At 53.9% G+C, this 20,660-nt stretch overlaps 2 protein-coding genes and 1 long non-coding RNA gene across 8 annotated transcripts in view; 2 read left to right on the top strand and 1 right to left on the bottom strand.

The window, feature by feature from the left end:
• LOC147002814 (uncharacterized) overlaps positions 1-4,188 on the bottom strand; it is a 29,253-nt gene extending 25,065 nt beyond the window's left edge. For both annotated transcript variants that reach the window (XR_015047785.1, XR_015047784.1), the window contains exon 1: positions 4,128-4,188. This is a non-coding gene — a long non-coding RNA (uncharacterized LOC147002814). The remainder of the gene's footprint in view (positions 1-4,127) is intronic.
• Cd81 (CD81 molecule) lies at positions 526-16,927 on the top strand. The gene is made up of 8 exons (XM_021167032.3): positions 526-826; positions 11,462-11,576; positions 14,214-14,311; positions 14,968-15,042; positions 15,273-15,377; positions 15,682-15,783; positions 16,170-16,256; positions 16,340-16,927. Exons 1-8 carry the CDS (start codon positions 761-763, stop codon positions 16,400-16,402), a joined length of 711 nt encoding a protein of 236 aa, XP_021022691.1. The 5' UTR covers positions 526-760; the 3' UTR covers positions 16,403-16,927.
• A 90-nt stretch (positions 16,928-17,017) lies between these two features.
• On the top strand, positions 17,018-20,069 carry Tssc4 (tumor suppressing subtransferable candidate 4). 5 transcript variants are annotated; one of them, XM_085841143.1, is made up of 3 exons: positions 17,018-18,469; positions 18,732-18,827; positions 18,913-20,069. In XM_085841143.1, the coding sequence occupies exon 3, from the start codon at positions 18,934-18,936 to the stop codon at positions 19,885-19,887; it is 954 nt and encodes a 317-aa protein (XP_085697269.1). In that variant the 5' UTR covers positions 17,018-18,469; positions 18,732-18,827; positions 18,913-18,933; the 3' UTR covers positions 19,888-20,069. The 5 variants fall into 5 exon arrangements, with proteins under 5 accessions (XP_085697269.1, XP_021023246.1, XP_021023245.1 ...); XM_021167587.3 differs by having other exon boundaries at positions 17,018-18,490; XM_021167589.2 differs by having other exon boundaries at positions 18,310-18,469; positions 18,732-18,797.
• The last annotated feature ends 591 nt before the right edge of the window (positions 20,070-20,660 follow it).

Below are 20,660 nucleotides of genomic sequence, written 5' to 3'. Positions count from 1 at the left end.
GACCTTCCCAAATGCAGCCTCCAGAACTGCAGCCAGGAATTCTATCTGTGAGATAGGGGATTAGCAAGGCTACGAAGAATTCCATTCTAGACCTCCAGGCCCACGAGTTGCTGCCTGGGAGATCAATATACACAAAATATGTTAACTTTTAAGACTCTTTACTGTCGAGACACCTCCACTAGGGTACCCTCCGGGAAAGTCCAAGGCGTCCGAGTACGGGAGGAAGTAAGTGGGGCTTTCTTTGGGGCAGTATCTTGTGGCCAGTTCTTAGTCGCGACCCAGAAGCCTGCCCCGAGGGTTGGGAACTCTTAAGAAACTTGGAGATTCATCCTGCGCACGCACAGTGCACCGAGTCCCCAAGAACCAGCTGCACCAAGTTCCAGAACACTTACTCTGGGACTGAGGTGGCAGCACCCACCCAAGTACCCCTGGTTCGGGCACCCCGCCGGCGGGAGGCGGGGCCAGGGGTGGAGCGTCCTCAGGGCGGGGCCTCGGAGGGGCGGGACCTAGCGGTCTATAAAGAGTGAGGAGCTCGGCGCGCGCGCCCGGTCCGAGCGAGCGCGTCCTTGCTTCAAAGAGATAGCGACTCTCGCGCCTCCGGCTAGGCCTCCAGCCCTTCTCTACCCTACGTCTCATTCTCCGCACCGCAGTTCTCCGGCCCGCAAGCGCTCCAGGCTATCTGCCAGTCCCGGTCCCCGGTACTGCGTCCCCATACCGCCCGCTCCAGGACCAATCCAAGCTCTGCAGGCCGCGCACCGCCATGGGGGTGGAGGGCTGCACCAAATGCATCAAATACCTGCTCTTCGTCTTCAATTTCGTCTTCTGGGTGAGCAGCCACTGGGGACAGGGCGCACCCCACGGTCGCCAGGCTGGGCAGCGCGCTAGGCCCTGCTGAGAAGGCGCAGCGCAACCGCGAAGTTGCGGCGCCACCTGTGGGCTCCGTGCGCCGATCGGGGTCCTGGCGCCCCTCGCCAGCGGGTTGGGGCCGAGGGCTGAGCTTCCGGGCCTCGGCTCGAGGGGCTTCTGGGGCCGGGAAATCAGGGGATTGCTGGCCTGTCCCCTCTGAGTGCTGGGAACTGGTGCAAGAGTCTGCGGGCTAGAGCCAGGTAATCAAGAGCCCTCAGCTATGAAGGGGGTACTCGCACCCTCCTTGAACGTTGTTTTGGGGACCATCCTGCATCGCGAGCAGTGAGGGGGCTCGAGAAGGGCGGGATCTTGGCGCCCCGCCCCCATGAGCTCATCGTAGCCACCGCCCCTGGATAGGCGGCCTCGAAGTGGTGGGGGCACGCTCCATACTTGCCTCGGAGACGTCAACCCCACTATTACTCCACCCTTGCTTACCCTCCAGCTTGGTATTGCCACCCTGGGGGCTCGAGCTCCAGGCCTAGAAGGCAGGGTGGCCCGGGCCGCGTGCTGCTGCGCACGGTGCCCCAGTTCTTGGCCACCCCCACCCCCATTCCCCCAGCTGCCCCTCCTCCTTGCCCGTCGTCTCCTGCGCCTGACCCTTAGATCCTGAGAGGAAGAGGGTATGCAGTTCAGAGTTGGTGAAGGCCAGGGTGTTGCAAAGATCTGGGATCTGTACAAACCAGGAGCTTAGGATCTTTTCCTATATACAGGATCTAAGCTGGGCTCTCCACTTTGGAAAGAAGTGCACACCTATTTGGTCATCTTGGAAAGGAGACATGGGTATAGGAGGGTCTCCAAGTGTCCCTGGGTCCTGACTGTCTTCACTGCTGGGGAGTAGCCATTGGTGGTATGGGCTTCTTTCCATTTCCTAACTGGGTTGGGAATGGGGAGTCTTAACAGACCTGCCTGCGAGCACTTAAGTGAGCAGTGCTGGCCACTCCTCTGGACAGTGGTGCCACCCTCCCTGCTGCAGTGCACAGACTGCTGTTCCCACCACCCTCCTTCCCAGGAAGAAATGAGGTTATGCCAAGACAATGTTTCTCTAAAGTTGTTCCTGAGAGGGCAAACGTCTACAACGGCCCCTAGAGTGAGTGTGTTGGACAGGGGACACCTGTTTTCCATCGCGGACTGCTGAAGATCCCAGGGCGGGTCAGGGTGGGGTGGAGGGGAATAAGACGTTGGGAATGGGCAGGAACTGGGCTGAACTCAGCTGGGGCTATGTATGCTGCACGCAGTGCTGCAGGGACCAAGATTGTCAGTCACAGTGACTCCAGAGAACACATTCTAGGGAGCAGCATGGGCGATGGGGTTAAACTTGCTCTGCCCGGGCATGCCTTGGGGTCTTGACTGGGTAGTCATGTTGGACAGTGCTTGCCTACTCTGAACCATGCAAGGAATTGAATGCACCCTCAAGAAGTGTGTTATCCCCCCCCCCCCACACACACATTATACTTCAGATGTGGGATGTCAGGATCCTGTAGGGTCTTTCTTTCTTTCTTTCTTTCTTTCTTTCTTTCTTTCTTTCTTTTTTCTTTTTTTTTTTGCTCACCCACCTGATCCAAGCGCTAGACCCTCAGACTCCCTGGAGTGCTGAGGCTGGGTGAAGCTGCTCGTTTCCCAGGCAGCTGGGGTGGAGTCCTAACATGTCCCTGGGGTCTCTATTGAGGCTCCAGGAAACAGTTCTGAAGCCTCTCCCTGCTCCCAGGGGCCTGCCTACTGACTGCAGAACAGTGAAAACCGTAGCCTTTCACAATCCCACAGACCTCTCCTCCCTACCCATGTTGGCCTCACAGTGGATAGGGATGTGGAGCAGAACCAGGCTACAACTGGTGGACACTACCCTGGCAGAGGGACTCCTTTTGTCCCTCGTGTGGCAAGGTTTGTACTGTGGCTGATAGTTCCCTGATATGAAATTGAACCTTTGGGGAGCCCCACCCCACCACTCTGGTCCTTAGTCTTCACTTTCTCCCTCTAAAGTGGGAGTTCTTGGGGTCTCTGTCTCCTGGGATTGTGGGTAGACTAGCTAATGTACTCCAGAGTGGAGCAAGGGGCTTGGCACAGAGAAGGCTCAGGAAATGGACGCTGGGCACAGTGTCCAAAAGGGAGTGAGGCCAAAGGAAGCTGAGCAATGATGTCAGAAGGGCCTAAGGAGGGGGCTGAGAGGTCCTTTGGGCCGTGGTGGGGGCGGGGGTAAGAGCTCTAAGAAGGGAGATTTGGTTGACAGTAAGTGTTTCGATGGACACTTTTTAAAATTTCCAGTTTGAAGATTAAAGTGGTTTCTCTGTGGGAGGGGACATTCCGGGCACGCTAGCCTGCCTGCTGTCACTCCCACCAGTCCTCCTTGGGCTTCAGTTCAGAACCTACATTGGGGCCAGCAGAGTTCTGGACTCCCAAGATATATGGGGCAGGACACAAACCTGAAAGATGAGCGGTGAGCAGCAGAGACCATGTAAGATGCTCTTAGAAGCAGGGTGGTTAGTCGTCCCCTGAGACAGGTCTGGGATTAAGGGTCCAGTCTCCTAACTCCGGCTGGCAATAGGGCAGGAGAGCAGGGGATGGTTTATCACCGTGCCAGCCTATGGCCTGGGGTGGGTCTGTAGGAGCTTTGTGTGACAATGTCTCCATAGGAGTCGTCAGCTAAGGGGAAGAATCTTCACTGTGTTCCCTGACAGAACTGGCTGTTCCTCCAGCCTAAGGCTGCTGGTGGCCCCCGTCCAGTAGCCCAGGCAGCCAGACCCACCACAAAAGGCTGATTACAGCCTCTCAACTGGCATTTAATTCTCCAGACTGAACATGACTGTCTGTTGTGCTCGCTTCAGCAACACACATACGTGACTGTCACATAGTGGTCTGCTGGCTGCCTTCCGGCAGAGGGGCTCTAATTCTGTGGGCTCGGGATGGAACGAGCACTTCCTGTGCCTAGTCTCACCGGCGGGAGAGCAGACTTGCCCCTTGCTCCTGAGGCTGTCTGCTCTGCCCGGCTTTGGGAAGGACAATCATTGGCCTGCAAAGGGGAAGTCTGTGGTTCATCCCTGGGCTGGCTTCAAAAAAAAGGACATCCGAACAGTGGGGGCACAGAGTTGGAGTAAAGAAGTTGGAAGTCCCCTGGCAGCCTCTACTCTGGTGCCCACACACTGCGACCTCATAATAAGAGCCCCAACCCCATTCTTTCCGAACCCTTTAGGCATTCTCTCGGCACTTGCCTTCTAACTCAGTCCTACCTCAAACGGAGCTTCTGTGATGCTCTAGGAGGGTACCAACAACTGCCAACCTTGATTCCAGCACCCAGAGTCCTACCAAGGGGATTAGAACTTCAGTTATTAAATCTCTCGCCTTAGAGTCCAGCTGCCCTAGGGAGAGAGCAATCATCCTTGTACACAAGAGAGGGCTCAGGTTGGGGTAGGGTGGGGCAGGGTTGTGGAGACGTCAAGGTACCTGTGGCACTGGCTCTGATACCAGGGAACCAGGTAGGACACGGTGTGAGTGTTGGGTGGCTCTGAGGCCCTATAGGTAGGGCCATTTTATTCCTAGGACTGTTGCTAGAGAACCAGGTGTCCTGAGAACTGGCCTTTAGTTGTCTTCAACTGTTCAGTACTCTGTCCTGGCATGCCAGTGACTGACTGTGACCCCTAGTACCTCCCCCACAAACACACACAAAACACACACACACACACACACACACACACACACACACAGAGAGAGAGAGAGAGAGAGAGAGAGAGAGAGAGAGAGAGAGAGAGAGAAATCACGTCTAGATCCAGTCTAAGCTACTCTCTCCCTGGCTAGCTGCAGGGCATAGGCTATGCCATTGAAAACTATTTGGGGTCTTTTGAGTGGGCTCAACTTTTGAGGGAACTGTTCACAAGGGGTTGGCCAGTGAGCAGCTAGCTGGTGGTGGGCATCCTGGAATGGCTACCAAAGTAACTGCAAGGGGATGCTGGGAGAGGGCACCTGCCTTCCTTCATATGAAGTCTGGGGAAGGCTTCAGGGCTGGGAGTGCGGGTGTGTGTGTGTGTGTGTGTGTGTGTGTGTGTGTGTGTGTGTATGTGTGTGTGTGTGCATTAGAACCAGGGCACCCATAGTTTTATAGCCCCATAGCACTGAGTTGGTAACCGAAGCCAAGAGCCTGGTTGCCAGGCAGCTTGGGCAGAAGCTGCTGAGTAACAGGGCCCCCCGAGTGCCCTGTGTTCCCTTGCACTATCTCTCGGATCACTCCATACATGATGTCATCTTGGGTCTTCAGAACTTTCTCAGGGTGGGTGTGTGGCATCCTATGACTCATTTAGCTGTGCTTTCACCCGTGGTCAAGCATCAAGGTTGGCTCTGTACTGCAGCTAAACAGTGAGGGGTTCCAATGGTGTTTAAAGATGTCCGGTGTGATGGGGAGCAGTAATGAGGAAGCCCAGGCTACCCTGAAACCCATCCCTGAGCTCTGGAGTAGGACCTTGTGTTACAAGGGCTTGTGGAGTATGACAAACACATACTGTGGAATGTGACAGACATATACTGTGGAGTGTGACAGGCATATACTGTGGAGTGTGACAGGCACATACTGTGGAGTATGACAGGCACATACTGTGGAATGTGACAGACATATACTGTGGAGTGTGACAGGCACATACTGTGGAGTATGACAGACATATACTGTGGAGTGTGACAGACATATACTGTGGAGTGTGACAGGCATATACTGTGGAGTGTGACAGGCACATACTGTGGAATGTGACAGACATATACTGTGGAGTGTGACAGGCACATACTGTGGAGTGTGACAGGCACATACTGTGGAGTATGACAGGCACATACTGTGGAATGTGACAGACATATACTGTGGAGTGTGACAGGCATATACTGTGGAGTGTGACAGGCACATACTGTGGAGTATGACAGGCACATACTGTGGAATGTGACAGACATATACTGTGGAGTGTGACAGGCACATACTGTGGAGTATGACAGACATATACTGTGGAGTGTGACAGGCATATACTGTGGAGTGTGACAGGCACATACTGTGGAGTATGACAGGCACATACTGTGGAATGTGACAGACATATACTGTGGAGTGTGACAGGCACATACTGTGGAATGTGACAGACATATACTGTGGAGTGTGACAGGCACATACTGTGGAGTATGACAGGCACATACTGTGGAGTGTGACAGGCATACACTGTGGAGTGTGACAGGCATATATTGTCACTGCCACCAACCCACTAGTGTTAACTCACCTTCTCACAACTTTTTTGTCTGTCTGATTTCAAGGCAGAGCTTTTCTAGCCATCCTGGAACTCACTCTGTAAACCAGGCTGGCCTCAAACTCAGAGATCCGCCTGCCTCTGCCTCCCAAGGGCTGAGATTAAAGGCCTGTGCCACCATTGCCTGGACTCTCATTACTTTTCATGGCTAAAAATCCTCATGGTAGGCGCATGGCCTGGCCTTTGACCCTGGAAACAGTCTTCTCCTGTACTCTGGAGTCCGTGATAACAGCTCACTCAGCTCACCCAAAGTAACACTCGGTTGGGCTGTTATCAGACCCGTTGCGGGTGATAAGGGGACTGAGGTTTCCAAGCAACTAGCTACCACATGCGGAAGTAGTAGGATCCGGTAGAACTACACTCCACTCTGCCACCATGTTCCATAGTCAAAGTGGCCTGTAAGACCCTGCCAGCCCCACAGCCTGACCTTGGGACAGAGGGCCATGCCTAGCCTGGAACAGATAGAAGTCCTTTGGTGCTGCTGGTGGTGATGCCAGAATTACATAGAGCTCTTCTACCCACTCTCAGTCCCCTGCCTCCCTTTGTTCTTTTTTTCTGGGTATCAGGACTCCCTGCAGCACTCATCTCTGGCAGACTGCTGTGGCAGGCTGGGTCCACACAGTCTCCCTATGGGGTCTCACGAGACACTGGTCTTCCTAGAGGAGGGCAAGTGAGGAATAGGTGGGGAAGGTCCTTGCCTTCTAGCTTCCTTGCCTGAGAAGGAGCCATGTAGTCTGGCCCTGGAAGGGGCCCAGTTGGGTGGCCCAGCCCAATGTCTTGAACCTCAAGACAGCAGTATATTCTCCCATGGCCATGCCTGGGCCGTTCACACCACTGCCCCTAGCCTGTTAGTTGGGCCCCAGAGCTAGGCATTTGCTTTGCTGCCTATTTTTAGATGCTAGGACAGTGGCTTCCTGAGACGAGGGGCCTTGTGAAAGGAACCATGCTTCCTGCCCAAGGCAAGGATTCCTGCCCCTCTCTCCAGCTTCCTTCCTGAGCTTCCTTTGGTACACTGTAAGTCTTTACCTCTCCTAGGAAGACCTGAGCAAGATCCATTGTCTCTCAGAGAGGAATCTGGCCTTGTCCCCATCCTCCATGCCCCAGACCACGCCCAGGACCCCAGCTAGAAGGACAGCAACTAAGTCAGCCTCTACCTAACCAATGCCCCTAAAACCAGTCTGAGCATCTTTACTCTGACTTATCCCAGCTGCCCAGGGTCTTCACAACCTCTGCCATCACAGGAGAGGTTCTTGGGCCCCTCAGCACCTCCGAATTGCTTAGGTGGGCGAGCACTTTGTGGTGCACCCTCTAGCTTGCATCATGTACCCAGGAGGCTTTGAGTAAGCCCCAACCCTGTCTGCCTCTGCCTTTGGTTCTTCTCTTGCGGCACAAATGGTAACTCAAAGGAACAAGCTGTTGTTACAGCCAGCCTCCAGGAGCATTTTGGGGTGCTTTGTGGTGACCATTCATACCTACCAAGCTGATTTCAGGAGCCCTGTCCCTTCCTAGAGGACTTCATATGGGTAGCAATAGGAAGGCTTCAGAGAAGCCCCTATCTGAGTCTGGCCAAGGCCGGGCAGTGGGCAGCTAGCACAGAGTCGAATGCTGTCCCAAGCCTGTACCCTTTCAGTCGCTTCTGGGAAACCACAAGAGCAGCTGGGCAGGGACCCAGCATGCTTGGCAGCTCCTCGTCTTGTTAAAGTTTGAGTTTGTTATGGATTAGCCCTTAAGAAGGAGGAAGCAACACAATCCTGTATAGAGTCATGAATGCATCCTTTTGTGCCAGGGCAGGAGCTCCAGGAACCTGGACATGCCACCTGGGTGCGTCCCACCCCACCTCTAAACAGAAGGTCTTTTAGGCTGCAGGAGCAGGTGGCAGGGCCACCTGGAGAAAGGAAGCTTTGGGCAGAGGTGTCTTAGAGCCCCTGAGTGGACTCGGGAAGAAATGCCAGGTTCTGCTTTGTGGATCACTTCCTCAGTTCTGTCAAGAGCTAAACACAGTGATATCACACTTAGCAGCCTGTGTGTATTACTTCCCCTGTTTACAAATGACTGTAAGGGTGGAGGAGATAGAGATGGATTTGTGACACCCTAGCTCCGATATGACACAGATAGAGATTCAGGCCATCTTTACCCTTTCCTGGACCTCCATCTAATGGCACTACTCCATATTCCCATGGACATTGGACTCTCTCTCTCTCTCTCTCTCTCTCTCTCTCTCTCTCTCTCTCTCTCTCTCTCTCTCTCTCTCTCTCTCTTTCTCTCTTTCTCTTTTTCTTTTTCTTTTTTTAAATGAGTGTTGCTCAGATTTTGCAGATCATTCTGAACCTATGGTTCTGTAAACAAGATGTATTCCTAATTGCTGCTAATACTGGGACACCCCTATACCCTTCTTGGGCCTGGGGAATATACTTGAGCAGAGCCACTGATCCAGGGACTGTGGAGTGGAGTGGGGGTAAGTAGCTTTTTGTAGCAGTGCTTGGCATTTACACCCCCATGAAACTTAGCATCACAGGAGAGTATCCTGGGCTCTTTGTGGTCCCCTTTATTCCATCTCACCCCAGAACTTCCATTGGGTTATCACTGTACTATCTTGAACGACCTTTGAATTCTGCTTTCATCTGAGCAGGGTCAGAAGGCGCTAGCTGCTTCGTCTTCTGTGTCTTCCCTTTGCTCCCCGTGATTGAACTGTCCTCCGTGCTCTCTCACGGGTCTGTCTTTTCCCTGGTGATTCTACCATGTGATGGACCCAAGGCCTGTGCATTCACTGATCGGAGGACATATGGTCTGCTCTAGTTTGGGCTGTAACAGGAAATGTTTGGGGAGCGTGCATGCATGAGCATACAGCCTGAGGTGCAAGGCTGGCTGTGGTAAGTGGGAGGGGCTGGCTAACTCTCTCAGAAACAAACTTCAGAACTGCTGTCCCGTGCAGAAACACCACTCCTCACCCCACCCTCTAGCACGGGGTGGCAATTTGGGGGTAGATTCATAATCTCCCTGTGGCCTTGTGATGTCAGGAGAGTACCCTCAGCCAGTACTTGCATGCCCTCTGTGTGTGTGTGATCTTATGAAACATGAGTGGTTTAGCTCTCCTACCACAGAGTCTTGGAAGCTCCTCATTTCTTTTGGTTATGCTAATTACATTTTGAAGCTGAGGTTCCTTTCCAGCCTCTGACTCCTTGAAGACCCTTGTCCCACCTTCCTGGGCCCCTTACTTTTCCCAGAACTCCCTCTACCTCTCCCTAGAGCAGCAGGGTAGACGGTCACTTTGCTGGAGGAAGCCATCTCAGTGCCTGGCATTCCTTCCCACTCAGCTCTGATTGCCCCTGAGACAATGGGGTGAGTGGCCAAGTCCCCATTCCCAGATGCCTTGCCTACCCCCACCCCAGTTTGGCCTCTCTTCTGATTGACAGTCACAGATCCGTAGCTTCCCTCCCCCCCCCCCCAATTCAGGACTGTCGGTTAAGGAATAAAGCCCAGAGACTTTTGTAGAGTTAACTTCTTCATCCCACCTCCTTCAATAAACCTGGCTGTAAGTGGTGGCTTAGCCAGACACCCACATTAGCAGCCTTTGGGGCTCGGCTGAACAGCATGCCTCACTCCCCTTTGCCCCTCAGCTCACAGACAGTATTCCCGTACCATTAGAAAAGGCAGAGTCAGGCATGGTTGCATGTTCAGCTGTTTTACAGGTAAGCACACAGACTGAGGAAAGCAAGGTGACCCACCAGTTGCCCCTCAGCCTCTGTGACTATCAGGGATTGTCACCAGGGTCATGTTACCAATGAGGGAAGGATGGGGAACAGGTGTGCCACCTGGTTCTCCTGCCCTGGGACATCTCAGAGCAGCCTCCGGACCAGATCTTAAACAAAATATAGGATGTTTAAAAGCTGCAAAGGAAGCCTGGTTACCAGGGCAAATCAGACCCGTCACCTCCCACCCTCCTGCTTCTGTTGCCCAAGCTGATTCGAGCAAGGTTCTTAAGGGCAGATGGATAAAGAGCTGTCAGTGTAACATGCTGGAAGTTCTGGGGATCCCCGGCATCGCTAGGGCCGTTACATGTGAAGGCACTGTCAGAGTCTCAGCCGTCATGCCATTTGTGGTTTGGGCAACGGATGCCCGGTGTGACTTTGATTGCTATATCACCCACCCTCTTCTCTCAGGCCCTGGTGGAGGTTGGGGGCTCATCCCTCCTGGATTGGGGTGAGAAAACGGAATTAAGCACTTAAAGAGGAGTCTGAGAAACTGAGAAAGAAGGGGTGGAGGGAGAGGGAGATGGTGATCAGGAGAAAGTACCCCTCCCCAGCTTCCTCTCTGAGGGTTAAGCAGCGGACATGATCCTAGGGTAGAAGAAGGCAGATGGGTCCCATAGGTCTTCTTTCCTGAACCAGCCTGCTTGCAAATTTCTCCCAGAGCTTTCTTGAGCTTGTGTTCTGGGCTGGATCCCCGGAGTGAAGAGCAGATACTTTTTATCAGGCCCAGGTTTTGGTTTCTATTTGCTGTCTCTGCTGGGGAGTGCCACTGACCCTTCAAAAAGAGGAGACCTGGCGCTGGGGAGGAGACTGGCCCCCTTGGTCTGTTCTGAGGCCCAGCTTCTGCTTCTCTCTGCGGGGCCTGGTGACATCACATGGTCACCCCTTTCCTCCTGGTAGGGAGAACTTGGTGTCCCCACCACAGAGTTCCCAGTACCCTGCCTGAAACAGTCTCTAAACAATCCCAGGACTGTTGGGACAGGGTACCAGAGGAGAGCCCACCAGAGCCCACCAGCATCCTGAGTGGCTGGGCCTCACTGTGGCCATTTCTCCGGTAAAAATGTTGCATAGTTGGTCAATCTGGAACAGTAGGGGGGAAAATGTTTTCTGCTGATTTTGGAGACAAGGTTTCATATAGCCCAGGCTAGTCTCAAACTCACATGACCTTGAATTCCTGATCCTCCTGCCTCTACCTCTCAAGTGCTGGGATGACAAACAATTGCCATCAAACCCTACGTGGTACTGGGGATTGAACCCAGGGCTCCCTACATGCCCAAGTACTCTTATCAACTGAGCCATGTTTTCAGACCAAACTTCTTGTATGTGTCTTACACTACTGGAGGTACACTTGAATTCTGTTCTGGAGTTACAACTAAGAGGAGCTGGTGGGACCCAGGGCTCAGTGGCAGTGGCTCAGACAACTGCTTGGCGTCTGGCTCCACAACTGGAAGTGAGGGCTCTACATGATAAGCTTTGTAGGCTTCCATTGCCCCCAGTACTCTGGCCTCTATATGACACTGCTCCTGGTTTTCTTTTTTTTTTTTCTAGCTGGCTGGAGGCGTGATCCTAGGTGTAGCTCTGTGGTTGCGTCATGACCCACAGACCACCAGCCTGCTGTACCTGGAACTGGGAAACAAACCAGCACCCAGCACCTTCTACGTGGGTGAGTACCAAGGAGACGGGGTCCAGTCACAGTGCAGAGCAGTCAGGGAGGGCTTCCAAGAAGAGGCTGATGGTCCAAATCTGGTGGGTGAGGTGTTAGAACTGGGAGTGGTCTAGGCCTAGTATGAGCTGGATAGGGAGGCTGCCTATAAGAGGAGAATGAGTTGGCTATGGTGCTGCTGGGGACCCCACAGATCTGAGACTAGACTAGGCAAAAAGGAAGCAACGGGGTGGGGCAGGGGCCTTGTAGGACCTTGCTTATTTTAACATGGGCATTTCTAGTGAACCTCCCTGGGCAGGGTGGGGCAGGATGCTTGGGCTAGCAACAGCTGAGGCCCCAGGATTCTTGAGTTGTTGGGGAGGGCTGGAGACTGGGCCGACAGTGAATGACTCAGACACCCCACCCCACCCCACCCCCACCAGCACACAGCCCAGACTTTTACACCTGCCTTATTTGGCTGCCTGTGGGGACTGAGCACCCTCCCTCCTAAGTAGGACGATGGCTGTCGTGCTGTGCTGTCCTATGCTCTGGTCCACTACACTTTCTCCTTCAGGAGAAAACTTTCCTCTTTCCTCCCTGGAAGAGGGACCTGGTGTCCTGAGAACTGAAGAAGTATTTGGAGATGTCTTTACCCTTTCAAAGCTCCTACCTTCATCAGGGCTCTGATGTGGATCTTCCTTCTCCTCCTGTGGAGCCTAGAAGGGGCTTGGGAGGCATGCTTGAGGCTGAGTGGGGAACCAGGAGGTCTGAAATATTCTCCCTTTCTGCCCAAGTGCCTCAGAGCAGACAGGGCTTTTGGTTACCCCATGGCTCGCTCTGTTTCCTTCCTCCCTATACTCTGCCCACAGCCTTAGCATGGGTAAAATGGACAGCAGTGGAGTCCAGGCAATATGGGCAGGGGCAGAACCTGGTCTCCTTTGAGGAGAGCCATGAGGGGTAGCAGTTTTCAGGTTTAGTTGTTAGTAGGGAAGGGCCCACACTAGCTATCCCTCCTTCTATCTGGTACCTTCAGAGGAGGAGGAGGATGCCCTCCAGCTCATAGAAACTGGATTGTGTAGCAGCTGGTAGGCATCTTCACAAGGGAGATCTCGGAATCAGAGACAGACAGGGGTAGAACTGCCAGTGGGCCCTCCACAAGGGGAAAGCTGTGCTCCCACTCTGCACGGTTATGGCAGGAGAGGCTGGGTACCCTGCAGAGCCCAGATAGGGTGGTTAGGAAGCAAGTCTCTATCCTAATGTTCTCATAATAGTCTACACCAGGCTCCAGTTCCAGAGCTGCTCAGCCACCTGCCTGTCTGGTTATGGCTTCCTGGGTACTGGGGAAATAGTCTTAGGGACTGGACCTTGTAGCAGGTTCTTCTACCTATGGGTAGAAGCTACTCTGGCTGCCATGTCCCTGGCCAATCTGAATTGGCTTTCTGGAGCCCCATGCTGCCCCTGTACTGAGTCCCTCTAGGAGCAGATGTGGCCCTGGAAAAGGTGTCTTGTTTAGTGCTTAGGAGAGTTCATTCAGAGCTTGCTAAACATCCCAGACAACACCACAGGGGCTTCAGATGAGACATGTGCTAGACATAGGGGAGTGCCTAGGGCCTAGAAAGTCCTGGGACAGTGCCTGTGTGTTGGGTGCCCTGTATGTATCCTCCTGTTGAGACAGAGCCTCCTGTTGAGACAGAGTGAGGTTGGGGTTTTAGGGCCTGACAACTGGGGTGCTCTGCCAGTTGGGAGGCAAGGGGGAAAACAGTTTCTAGGCAGCCCTGGTGGGAGGCCTTCCCTGGACCAGACGTGTTTAGTGAGGCCAAAGGATTTGGCCTATTTTTAAGTCTGGCAGCAGGTCCAGACCATGGTGCCTTCTTCTCTGGTCTGGCCAGGCAGGGGACAATGGGCCTGACTTTGTGCAAGGAAGCTTGGACTGCCCTGCAGTGTTGCCGTGGAAACTAGGGGATGGGCTGCTTCTACAGAGGGACCAAGAGATGGAACGCTCATCAGAGACACAGTGGGCTTTCCCAGGGGCAGAGGGGGTACTGTGGGCACTGAGGCAGGGACATGGCCCAGTTGGTGCCTCATGGGCTACAGTGCTCCCCTGTAAACTCACAGCCCAGCCAGTGACAGATGTTGGGTGCTCTGCTTAAGCTTCCTCTATCATTCTGTTAGCCATCCACCCACACACAGGATCCTGTCCTTAGAGTTAGGTGAGCCGAACAGTTACACACCAGTGTTCCTGAGATGCGGTGTCTGGAGTTGGTTACTGCCATAGCTTACCCTTGATTTCACGCTCACCGAGTATTGGGAGTCTTGGGCATTAGCCCTTGACACCCAAGCCCCTTCCCCATTTCATGAACTGAAACGGGTAGTCCGTCTCAGCCCTTTACGGTGCGTGCTGAGGGTTCCTGTTCTCAGGTGCAGGTGGTGGGAGACTGGCTCCAGAGCAGAGCATACCTGTGAAATGGAGACCACCCACGTTCTCTGGTCACTGAATTGCTGTTTTGTCCCCTGGTGGCAGTGGCAGCTCCTCCAGCAGCACACAGAGGCACAAACGGCGCACATTGCTAAACTCTGCCTGTTGTGGTTGTGAGTTAGGCCTTCCTGTCTCAGGCAGTGATTCATGCAGCCTGCTCACTCAGGTCTTCCCTTCCCCAGGCATCTACATTCTCATTGCTGTGGGAGCTGTGATGATGTTTGTAGGCTTCCTGGGGTGCTATGGGGCCATCCAGGAGTCCCAGTGTCTGCTGGGGACGGTAAGTAGAAAGGGCTGAAGGGCTGGGGAGCAGGGTTCCTAGCAACTTATATGTCTTCCCCAAGGTTTTGGTTTTCCTAGGGGCTTGATTTCCCTTGAATCGGAGTATGAATATACATGTTGGAAAAGGGGGTTTCTGTTTAAAAAAGCATAAACTCCAGAAGGGTGTCTCACCCCTAAAGCCAACCTTAGTGCTCCTGGCCACACTAGCTACTGGTGAAGCTGAATCCCAGATTTGCCAGAGCCTGGCCAGCCTGGGAGGGAGGCCCTGCCAGTATCAAAAGCTGGGAAAAGGCAGCACACGCCATAGCTTAACCTTCCTATGGATGTAGGATAAAGGAGGTGAGGAAACTGAGATTAGGGTTGGGGAGTGTCTTGCTGCATGTGCCTCAGTGAAGGCTGTGGACACTTGGATTTGTCAACTGCATTTCTACGCCAGCCACATCCTGCAGAATAGGAAGCAAGGTAAGGCTATGAGAACTTGAACATCTCAGTGCAGGACTGTATCAGGCTCTTGTCTCTCAATGGCTCTGTGTGGCTCATGCTTAATCAGGACATGGTTGGTGGATATGGCCAACCCCCTTGGCACATAGTTGTTGGTCATGTGGGCTAGGCCTGGGCTTGCTGGTCAAGGCTCTGACCTCTTCTTTCCCCTAGTTCTTCACCTGCCTTGTGATCCTGTTTGCTTGTGAGGTGGCTGCAGGCATCTGGGGCTTCGTAAACAAAGACCAGGTAAGCCTAGGTTCACTGGAGTGGGAGATATGCCCTCTGCCCTCCAACAGATGTGGGTTGCTCTGAGCCCATAGTTATAGGGTGTTTTTTAATTTCTTGGGCCTGCTGCTTGGGTGGGGGCAGGGTCTTGGGAGCTCAGTGGAAGAGGTGGCATCAGGCTGAGCCCATCGGGAAGTTGAGTGCTCTTGGGCGTGGCCCCGATACTGCATGTGACTATGATTCTCCCCTAGATCGCCAAGGATGTGAAGCAGTTCTATGACCAGGCCCTTCAGCAAGCTGTGATGGATGATGATGCCAACAATGCCAAGGCTGTGGTGAAGACTTTCCATGAGACGGTATAGCTAGGCTCAAGCAGGAGGGGAGGCTGTGGGGTTCCTGCTGTGTGAGGGCATGGGTCTCCTTTCTAACACAACAGAGACTGGGAAAGGGTCTCCTCTATGATTTGTGGGTCCTCAGGTAGGAATCTAATGGGCCTCATTTTCCCAGGGGTTTGAAGGAACAGGGCTCCTGTGCAGGTTGACAAACAGGGCAGAAGGACAGCTCCCAAGTGTATTTTGGGGTGACGGTGTGCTGTGTACCTGATCTTTCCCTTGTCTCCTGAAGCTCCAAAGCTGACAGTGTTGTTCTTGGTCCCTGCAGCTCAACTGTTGTGGCTCCAACGCACTGACCACACTGACTACCACCATACTGAGGAACAGCCTGTGTCCCTCAGGCGGCAACATACTCTCCCCCTTACTGCAGGTAGCATGGAGTGGGGATGGGGATCATATCCTGGGTGGTCGGTAGGGTGATGTGGCCAATCAGGAAGGTCAGCACTTTGAGCAAGACCTCAGAAGGCCCATAGACCATCTCAATTACTGGGGTACCGGGTCCTGACAGCTTGAGTTAACCCCTGCAACATCCCAGTTAACTGTTCTCTTGATGGTCCCTCATACACTGGTGACCCTAGGGTGCTAGTGAGGTCAAAACCACTCCCCTGTGACAAAAGGCTGCAGGCAGCAGGTCCCTGTGTCTTAAATTTGTTTTGGGGTGGAAGATAAGCTGCGATACATAGGTCCTGTCACTGAGTAGGGTGGTGGCTGTGACTTAGCCACTGATGGTTAACCACCCTCTTGCCATCCCTGCAGCAAGACTGTCATCAGAAAATCGATGAGCTCTTTTCTGGGAAGCTGTACCTCATTGGAATTGCAGCCATTGTGGTAGCTGTCATTATGGTAAGCACAGGGCCTCTGGTGGGTGGGTTGGGATCCTTCTCAGGGCCTTAGGTGCTGACTGACTATGCCCCTCCCTCCTGCAGATCTTCGAGATGATTCTGAGCATGGTGCTGTGCTGTGGCATCCGGAACAGCTCCGTGTACTGAGGCCCTTTGCATTGTACCAGAGGATCCCTGGAGTGACCAGAGGCCACCTTGGGGGACATGGCCTGTGTATATAATATTTCTGTATTACTCTGCTACACTTAGTCTTTTTACTTTTGAATTTTTTTTTTTTTTGTCCTGAACTTTTCCTGTTACCTTTTGGGAGCTGACATCACACATGGGTGGCATATGTGGGATGTAGGGGTGGAGCTGGCCCTGGCTTGCAGGGCCCTGTACGTCTGGGACCCCTGGAGAGTTCTGCCTGCTGAGCCAAACCTCCTCTACAGCTACTTGCCCAGAGGCTTTGTAGCCTAGCTAGAGGGCCATGCCCACCCACTCTACCCACTGTGGGTCACATCGCTCACATCTTTTTAATCCTTGTCCCTTTCCTGCCTCCATTTCAAGAGCTGGGTTTGTAAGCCCTCTTATGCCTTCAAAGCACTTATTCTTTCTAACGTGTCACCTTCAACTGTAATTAAATCTTGAAACAGTCATTTAATAAAGGAGGAAAAAAATCAGGCATGCTAATGGGACTGCCAGACCTCTTCCTGTGCCAGCGGTGTCAGAGACCTGGCTCATCAGCTCTGAACTTTGCCAGGCACAGGGTGAGCAGGTCCAATAGAGGCTGTGGAACACAGTGGGCGGGGAGGGCTGGGACCCTGGGAGCACTCCATATGGGTCCTCCCTCATTTGTACCTCCTTATACTGGGAGCTCAATGCTGACCTCATTTCCACTCATCTGTTGGACATGGCAGGTCAGGCTGAGTCGGGTAGGAGGAGCCACCTAAGCAGGGAAATTCAGCACAGAATGATGGGAGATAAGCTGCAAGAACACCCTCCTTTTCAGTGACAAGACAGTAAAGGTTAGCCCATTATCCCATCCATCTCAAGAAAAGATTCTACAGAGCTGGGTGGCTCTGGCTTGTGTCTCAGTAAGTAAAAGGCAAGATGGCAGTTCACTTACCCCTGTGAACTGAGGATCAGGCTAAGCAACCTCCCGCCAGGGGCAACCACCACTGTCTCTTTCCCTTTGTCTCATGTCTGCGCCCCTCCCCCAGGCTGCTGGCATAGTTAATTGGCCACTTAGAGGAGAGACGCCCTAGCCAAGATTCATGGCCCAGCTTCTAGCAGCCTCCCAGTAGGCTTATTTGTCGGTGAACCCCAAGCTTGTACTAGGGCATTCTAGGTCTCCGCCACCTCTACCTCCCACGCCTATGCAACCTGTTCCGTGCTTTGTTGGTTTCTGGTCTGAGGAGCCCTTTATATCCTATGTTATGAGGCCCATGGGCACCAGGCCAAAGCTGTTGGAAGCCTGCTGCACAGCTTCAAGAACATAGGAAAGGAGAGGCGCATGCAGCAGCCCCATGGTGCCTCAGACTCTGGTCCCTAAGGATGCAAGAAAACAGCCCCAGGCCTGGAGGATGATTATGTGTGGCCTTGAATAGTAGGGGCGGCGTCCAGCAACTAAAGTGTCTGTTCCTGCGTCAGGAAGCACAGACAGGCAAGCCCAGGATAGCTACTTCGAATCTCTGAAGCCCCAACCAACCCACCCCAGGGACCACTACGTCTCTTCATGCCAAGAGCCAATTAGAACCTTGGCCCCGCCTCACTCCAGAAAGCCAACAAAGCACAAGACCCGCACCACTTCCGCCCAGGGCCGGAAATGTCTAGGAAACTGGTTGGCGCTCACAGTGCGTGGTGACGCACTTCCTCCTTGTGTCGGACCCGGCCCTGACGGCTTCCGACAGACGACGCTGCAGGCCTCAACCCTTTGCGATTGGCAGTTAGCCCTGTAGTATTGTGGGAACCGTGGCTCCGCCTTTTCCTTTTTCGTCATTTCTGGGTGGATTTCCGTGTGCGCTCCGGGATGGCACGCTTGTTAAGGTTACAAGTCCCGGCAGGCATTAGGCGGGAACCCATTGCCTTCTGGGAGTTGTAGTTTCTCGGGCGCTGAAGCCACGAAAATCTGATCGCCCGAGACTCGGTTTCCCAGGAACCCGAGCGAGACTGGACAGGACCAAATCCCGGGGAACTGGCGGGACGCTGCGGGAAAGGCGGCAGAGTATTGAGGCGAGTACGGACGCTGGAACGGTGAGCACTGGCCTCCCTAAGGCCGCGGCCAGGGCATTCTCGTGCCTGTTTCTGCCAGCCCTCCGTCCGGACCCGGGTAGCGCTTGTACCTAGAGAGGCTGCGCTTTACTGAGAGCCCGTGATGGGACGAGCAGCTGATGGAGATCTCCTGTCACCAGCATCTCCAAGCGCTCATCTATTGTATGTCCACACTGTTATGATCTCATGGTTGACTCTCTCCTTAACCCCACCTAACCTGCAGCTCCTGTATCTGTGCGCGCTAGGATACCCTTTAACCACCCAGCTTCGCGAGGCCTCCCGTCCGGCTGTGAGTAGAGGCACTTGACAGATAGTGGAGGTGAAAGACGGGAGCCTGGGAGGACTGGGAGGGATGAGGCCTTAAATACACCCCTCACGGCGGAACTGGGACTGCTTCGCTACAGGTGGGACGGGTGTCAGGTCGTATGGCGGAGACAGAGGCTGGCCTGGAGGCTGATGAACCCACCGAGGATGACACCCTGCCTTCTGACACCGTCTCCCTCAGCGACTCGGACTCGGACCTTAGCTTACCTAGTGGTGTGGAGGTCCAAGTGTTGTCCCCAGAGAGGCTTTCCGGGGAGGGCCAGGAGGACTCCAGCCCTGAGGACCCTCCCTCGCCCCCCACGGGCACCCTCACCCCTGCAGTGCAGCCATTCCACCTCCGAGGCATGAGTTCCACCTTCTCCCAGCGCAGCCACAGCATCTTTGATTGTCTGGAGAGTGCAGCCCGGCAGGCACCGCGCTCTGCTCCCCAAACCAGTGTGAGTGACAATGGCAGCTTCAGGAGGCCCGTGACTCCCCCAAGTCAGACTCCAGCAAGGGGCCAGAGCAGAGTGCATGGGAACACTGGCCAGACCAGGGTACTCCCTGTCCCTGACTATGTGTCACACCCTGAGCGTTGGACCAAATACAGTCTGGAGGATGTGTCTGAAGCCAGTGAGCAGAGCAATCGTGATGCTGCCCTGGCCTTCCTGAGCTCTCGAAGCCAGGTGTCCCCCACAGACTATGTGCCTTCTTTCAACCAGGACCCCTCTAGCTGTGGGGAGGGAAGAGTGGTCTTCACCAAACCAGTGAGGGACAGTGAGGCTAGGGCTGAGAGGAAGAGGGTCCTAAAGAAGGGGGTTGGGTCAGGTGTGGGGGGTGAGGCCGCTGTGGAGCTAGCCCATCTCGCCGGACCCGAGGCTGAGGAATGGAGTGGCCACCAGGGACAGCCAGAGGTGGTGGTACCTTCAGAAGCTGCCCATCCTGAGTCCTCATCAGGCCCCATAGGTGTGAAGACTGTTGGTTTCCATAGCAGCAAGAAGCGGAGCAGAGACCACTTCCGGAACAGGGACGGTAACCCTGGGGTGCCGGGGTCTGAGAAAGGACCCTCAGTTTGACTGCAGTGCTATCACTCCACCCCTCACCTGCTAGTCCAAGTGGGAAGGTGTGGGCTGTCTGTAGTAGGGGAATGTGTGCAGCAGCTCTGGCAGAGACTGTGGGAATTGTGGTCAGGGGACCTCGAAGGCCTTTGTGCCCCAGTGTTTAGGATGAATAATAAATGTTTGGAATATTTCTTGAATTTTGTGGCTTTTTCTGGTCCCCACTCAAGAGTTCTGTCCAAACAGTCCTGGGCAGCCGACTACAGGACTGCATCTCTGGTAGCCTCACCTTGCCTTCCCCACTCCAGTGAGGACTGCCATGAAGGTTTGCCATGGTCATTTACATTTGTCACTGATGAACCTACCCAGAGGGACTGGGCTCTTAGCTGTGTCCAGCCTGGTGCCCCTGATGGTAGTGCATGAGCATAGTCTGCACCCCCCACCCCCACCCCCAGAAACCAATGCAGCCCCAGCACTGGGCCTGTTCAGACCACAGGTTATAGGAAGAGGATAAGTTGTGAGCCAGCATATGGTTGGTATTTGGCTGTGTCTCCAGGACTTGTAATCTGTGTGTAAGACACAGCTGATGCTAGGTCATTCCACTGAAGCTAAACCAGAGAAGAGAAGGATGCAGGGAGGATGCATAAGTGATTGTTTCCTGTGGAGGCCAGGGACTTGGACCAAGTTAGCTAGACCACCTAAGACCCAGGTCTGCCCCAGCCTCTATAGTCCCCATTCCCTGAGTTCCTCTAAAAAGGACCTGGGTGGTCATTTAATTTGAGGAGCAGTGG

The sequence above is a fragment of the Mus caroli genome, unplaced genomic scaffold (assembly GCF_978045245.1).
Source record: "Mus caroli unplaced genomic scaffold, Mus_caroli_1 scaffold_8, whole genome shotgun sequence".
NCBI classification, from domain to species: domain Eukaryota; kingdom Metazoa; phylum Chordata; class Mammalia; order Rodentia; family Muridae; genus Mus; species Mus caroli.
Note: the sequence above shows the minus strand (reverse complement) of the source record. Positions and strands in the feature narration are given on the sequence as shown.

Coding starts and splice junctions, on each gene's coding strand:
- Cd81 (XM_021167032.3), top strand. CDS start 761: ATGGGGGTGGAGGGCTGCACCAAATGCATCAAATACCTGCTCTTCGTC. Junction 11,577..14,213: donor ACCCAGCACCTTCTACGTGG/GTGAGTACCAAG, acceptor TCCCTTCCCCAG/GCATCTACATTCTCATTGCT. Junction 16,257..16,339: donor TTGTGGTAGCTGTCATTATG/GTAAGCACAGGG, acceptor TCCCTCCTGCAG/ATCTTCGAGATGATTCTGAG.
- Tssc4 (XM_021167586.3), top strand. CDS start 18,612: ATGGGACGAGCAGCTGATGGAGATCTCCTGTCACCAGCATCTCCAAGC. Junction 18,798..18,912: donor GCGAGGCCTCCCGTCCGGCT/GTGAGTAGAGGC, acceptor GCTTCGCTACAG/GTGGGACGGGTGTCAGGTCG.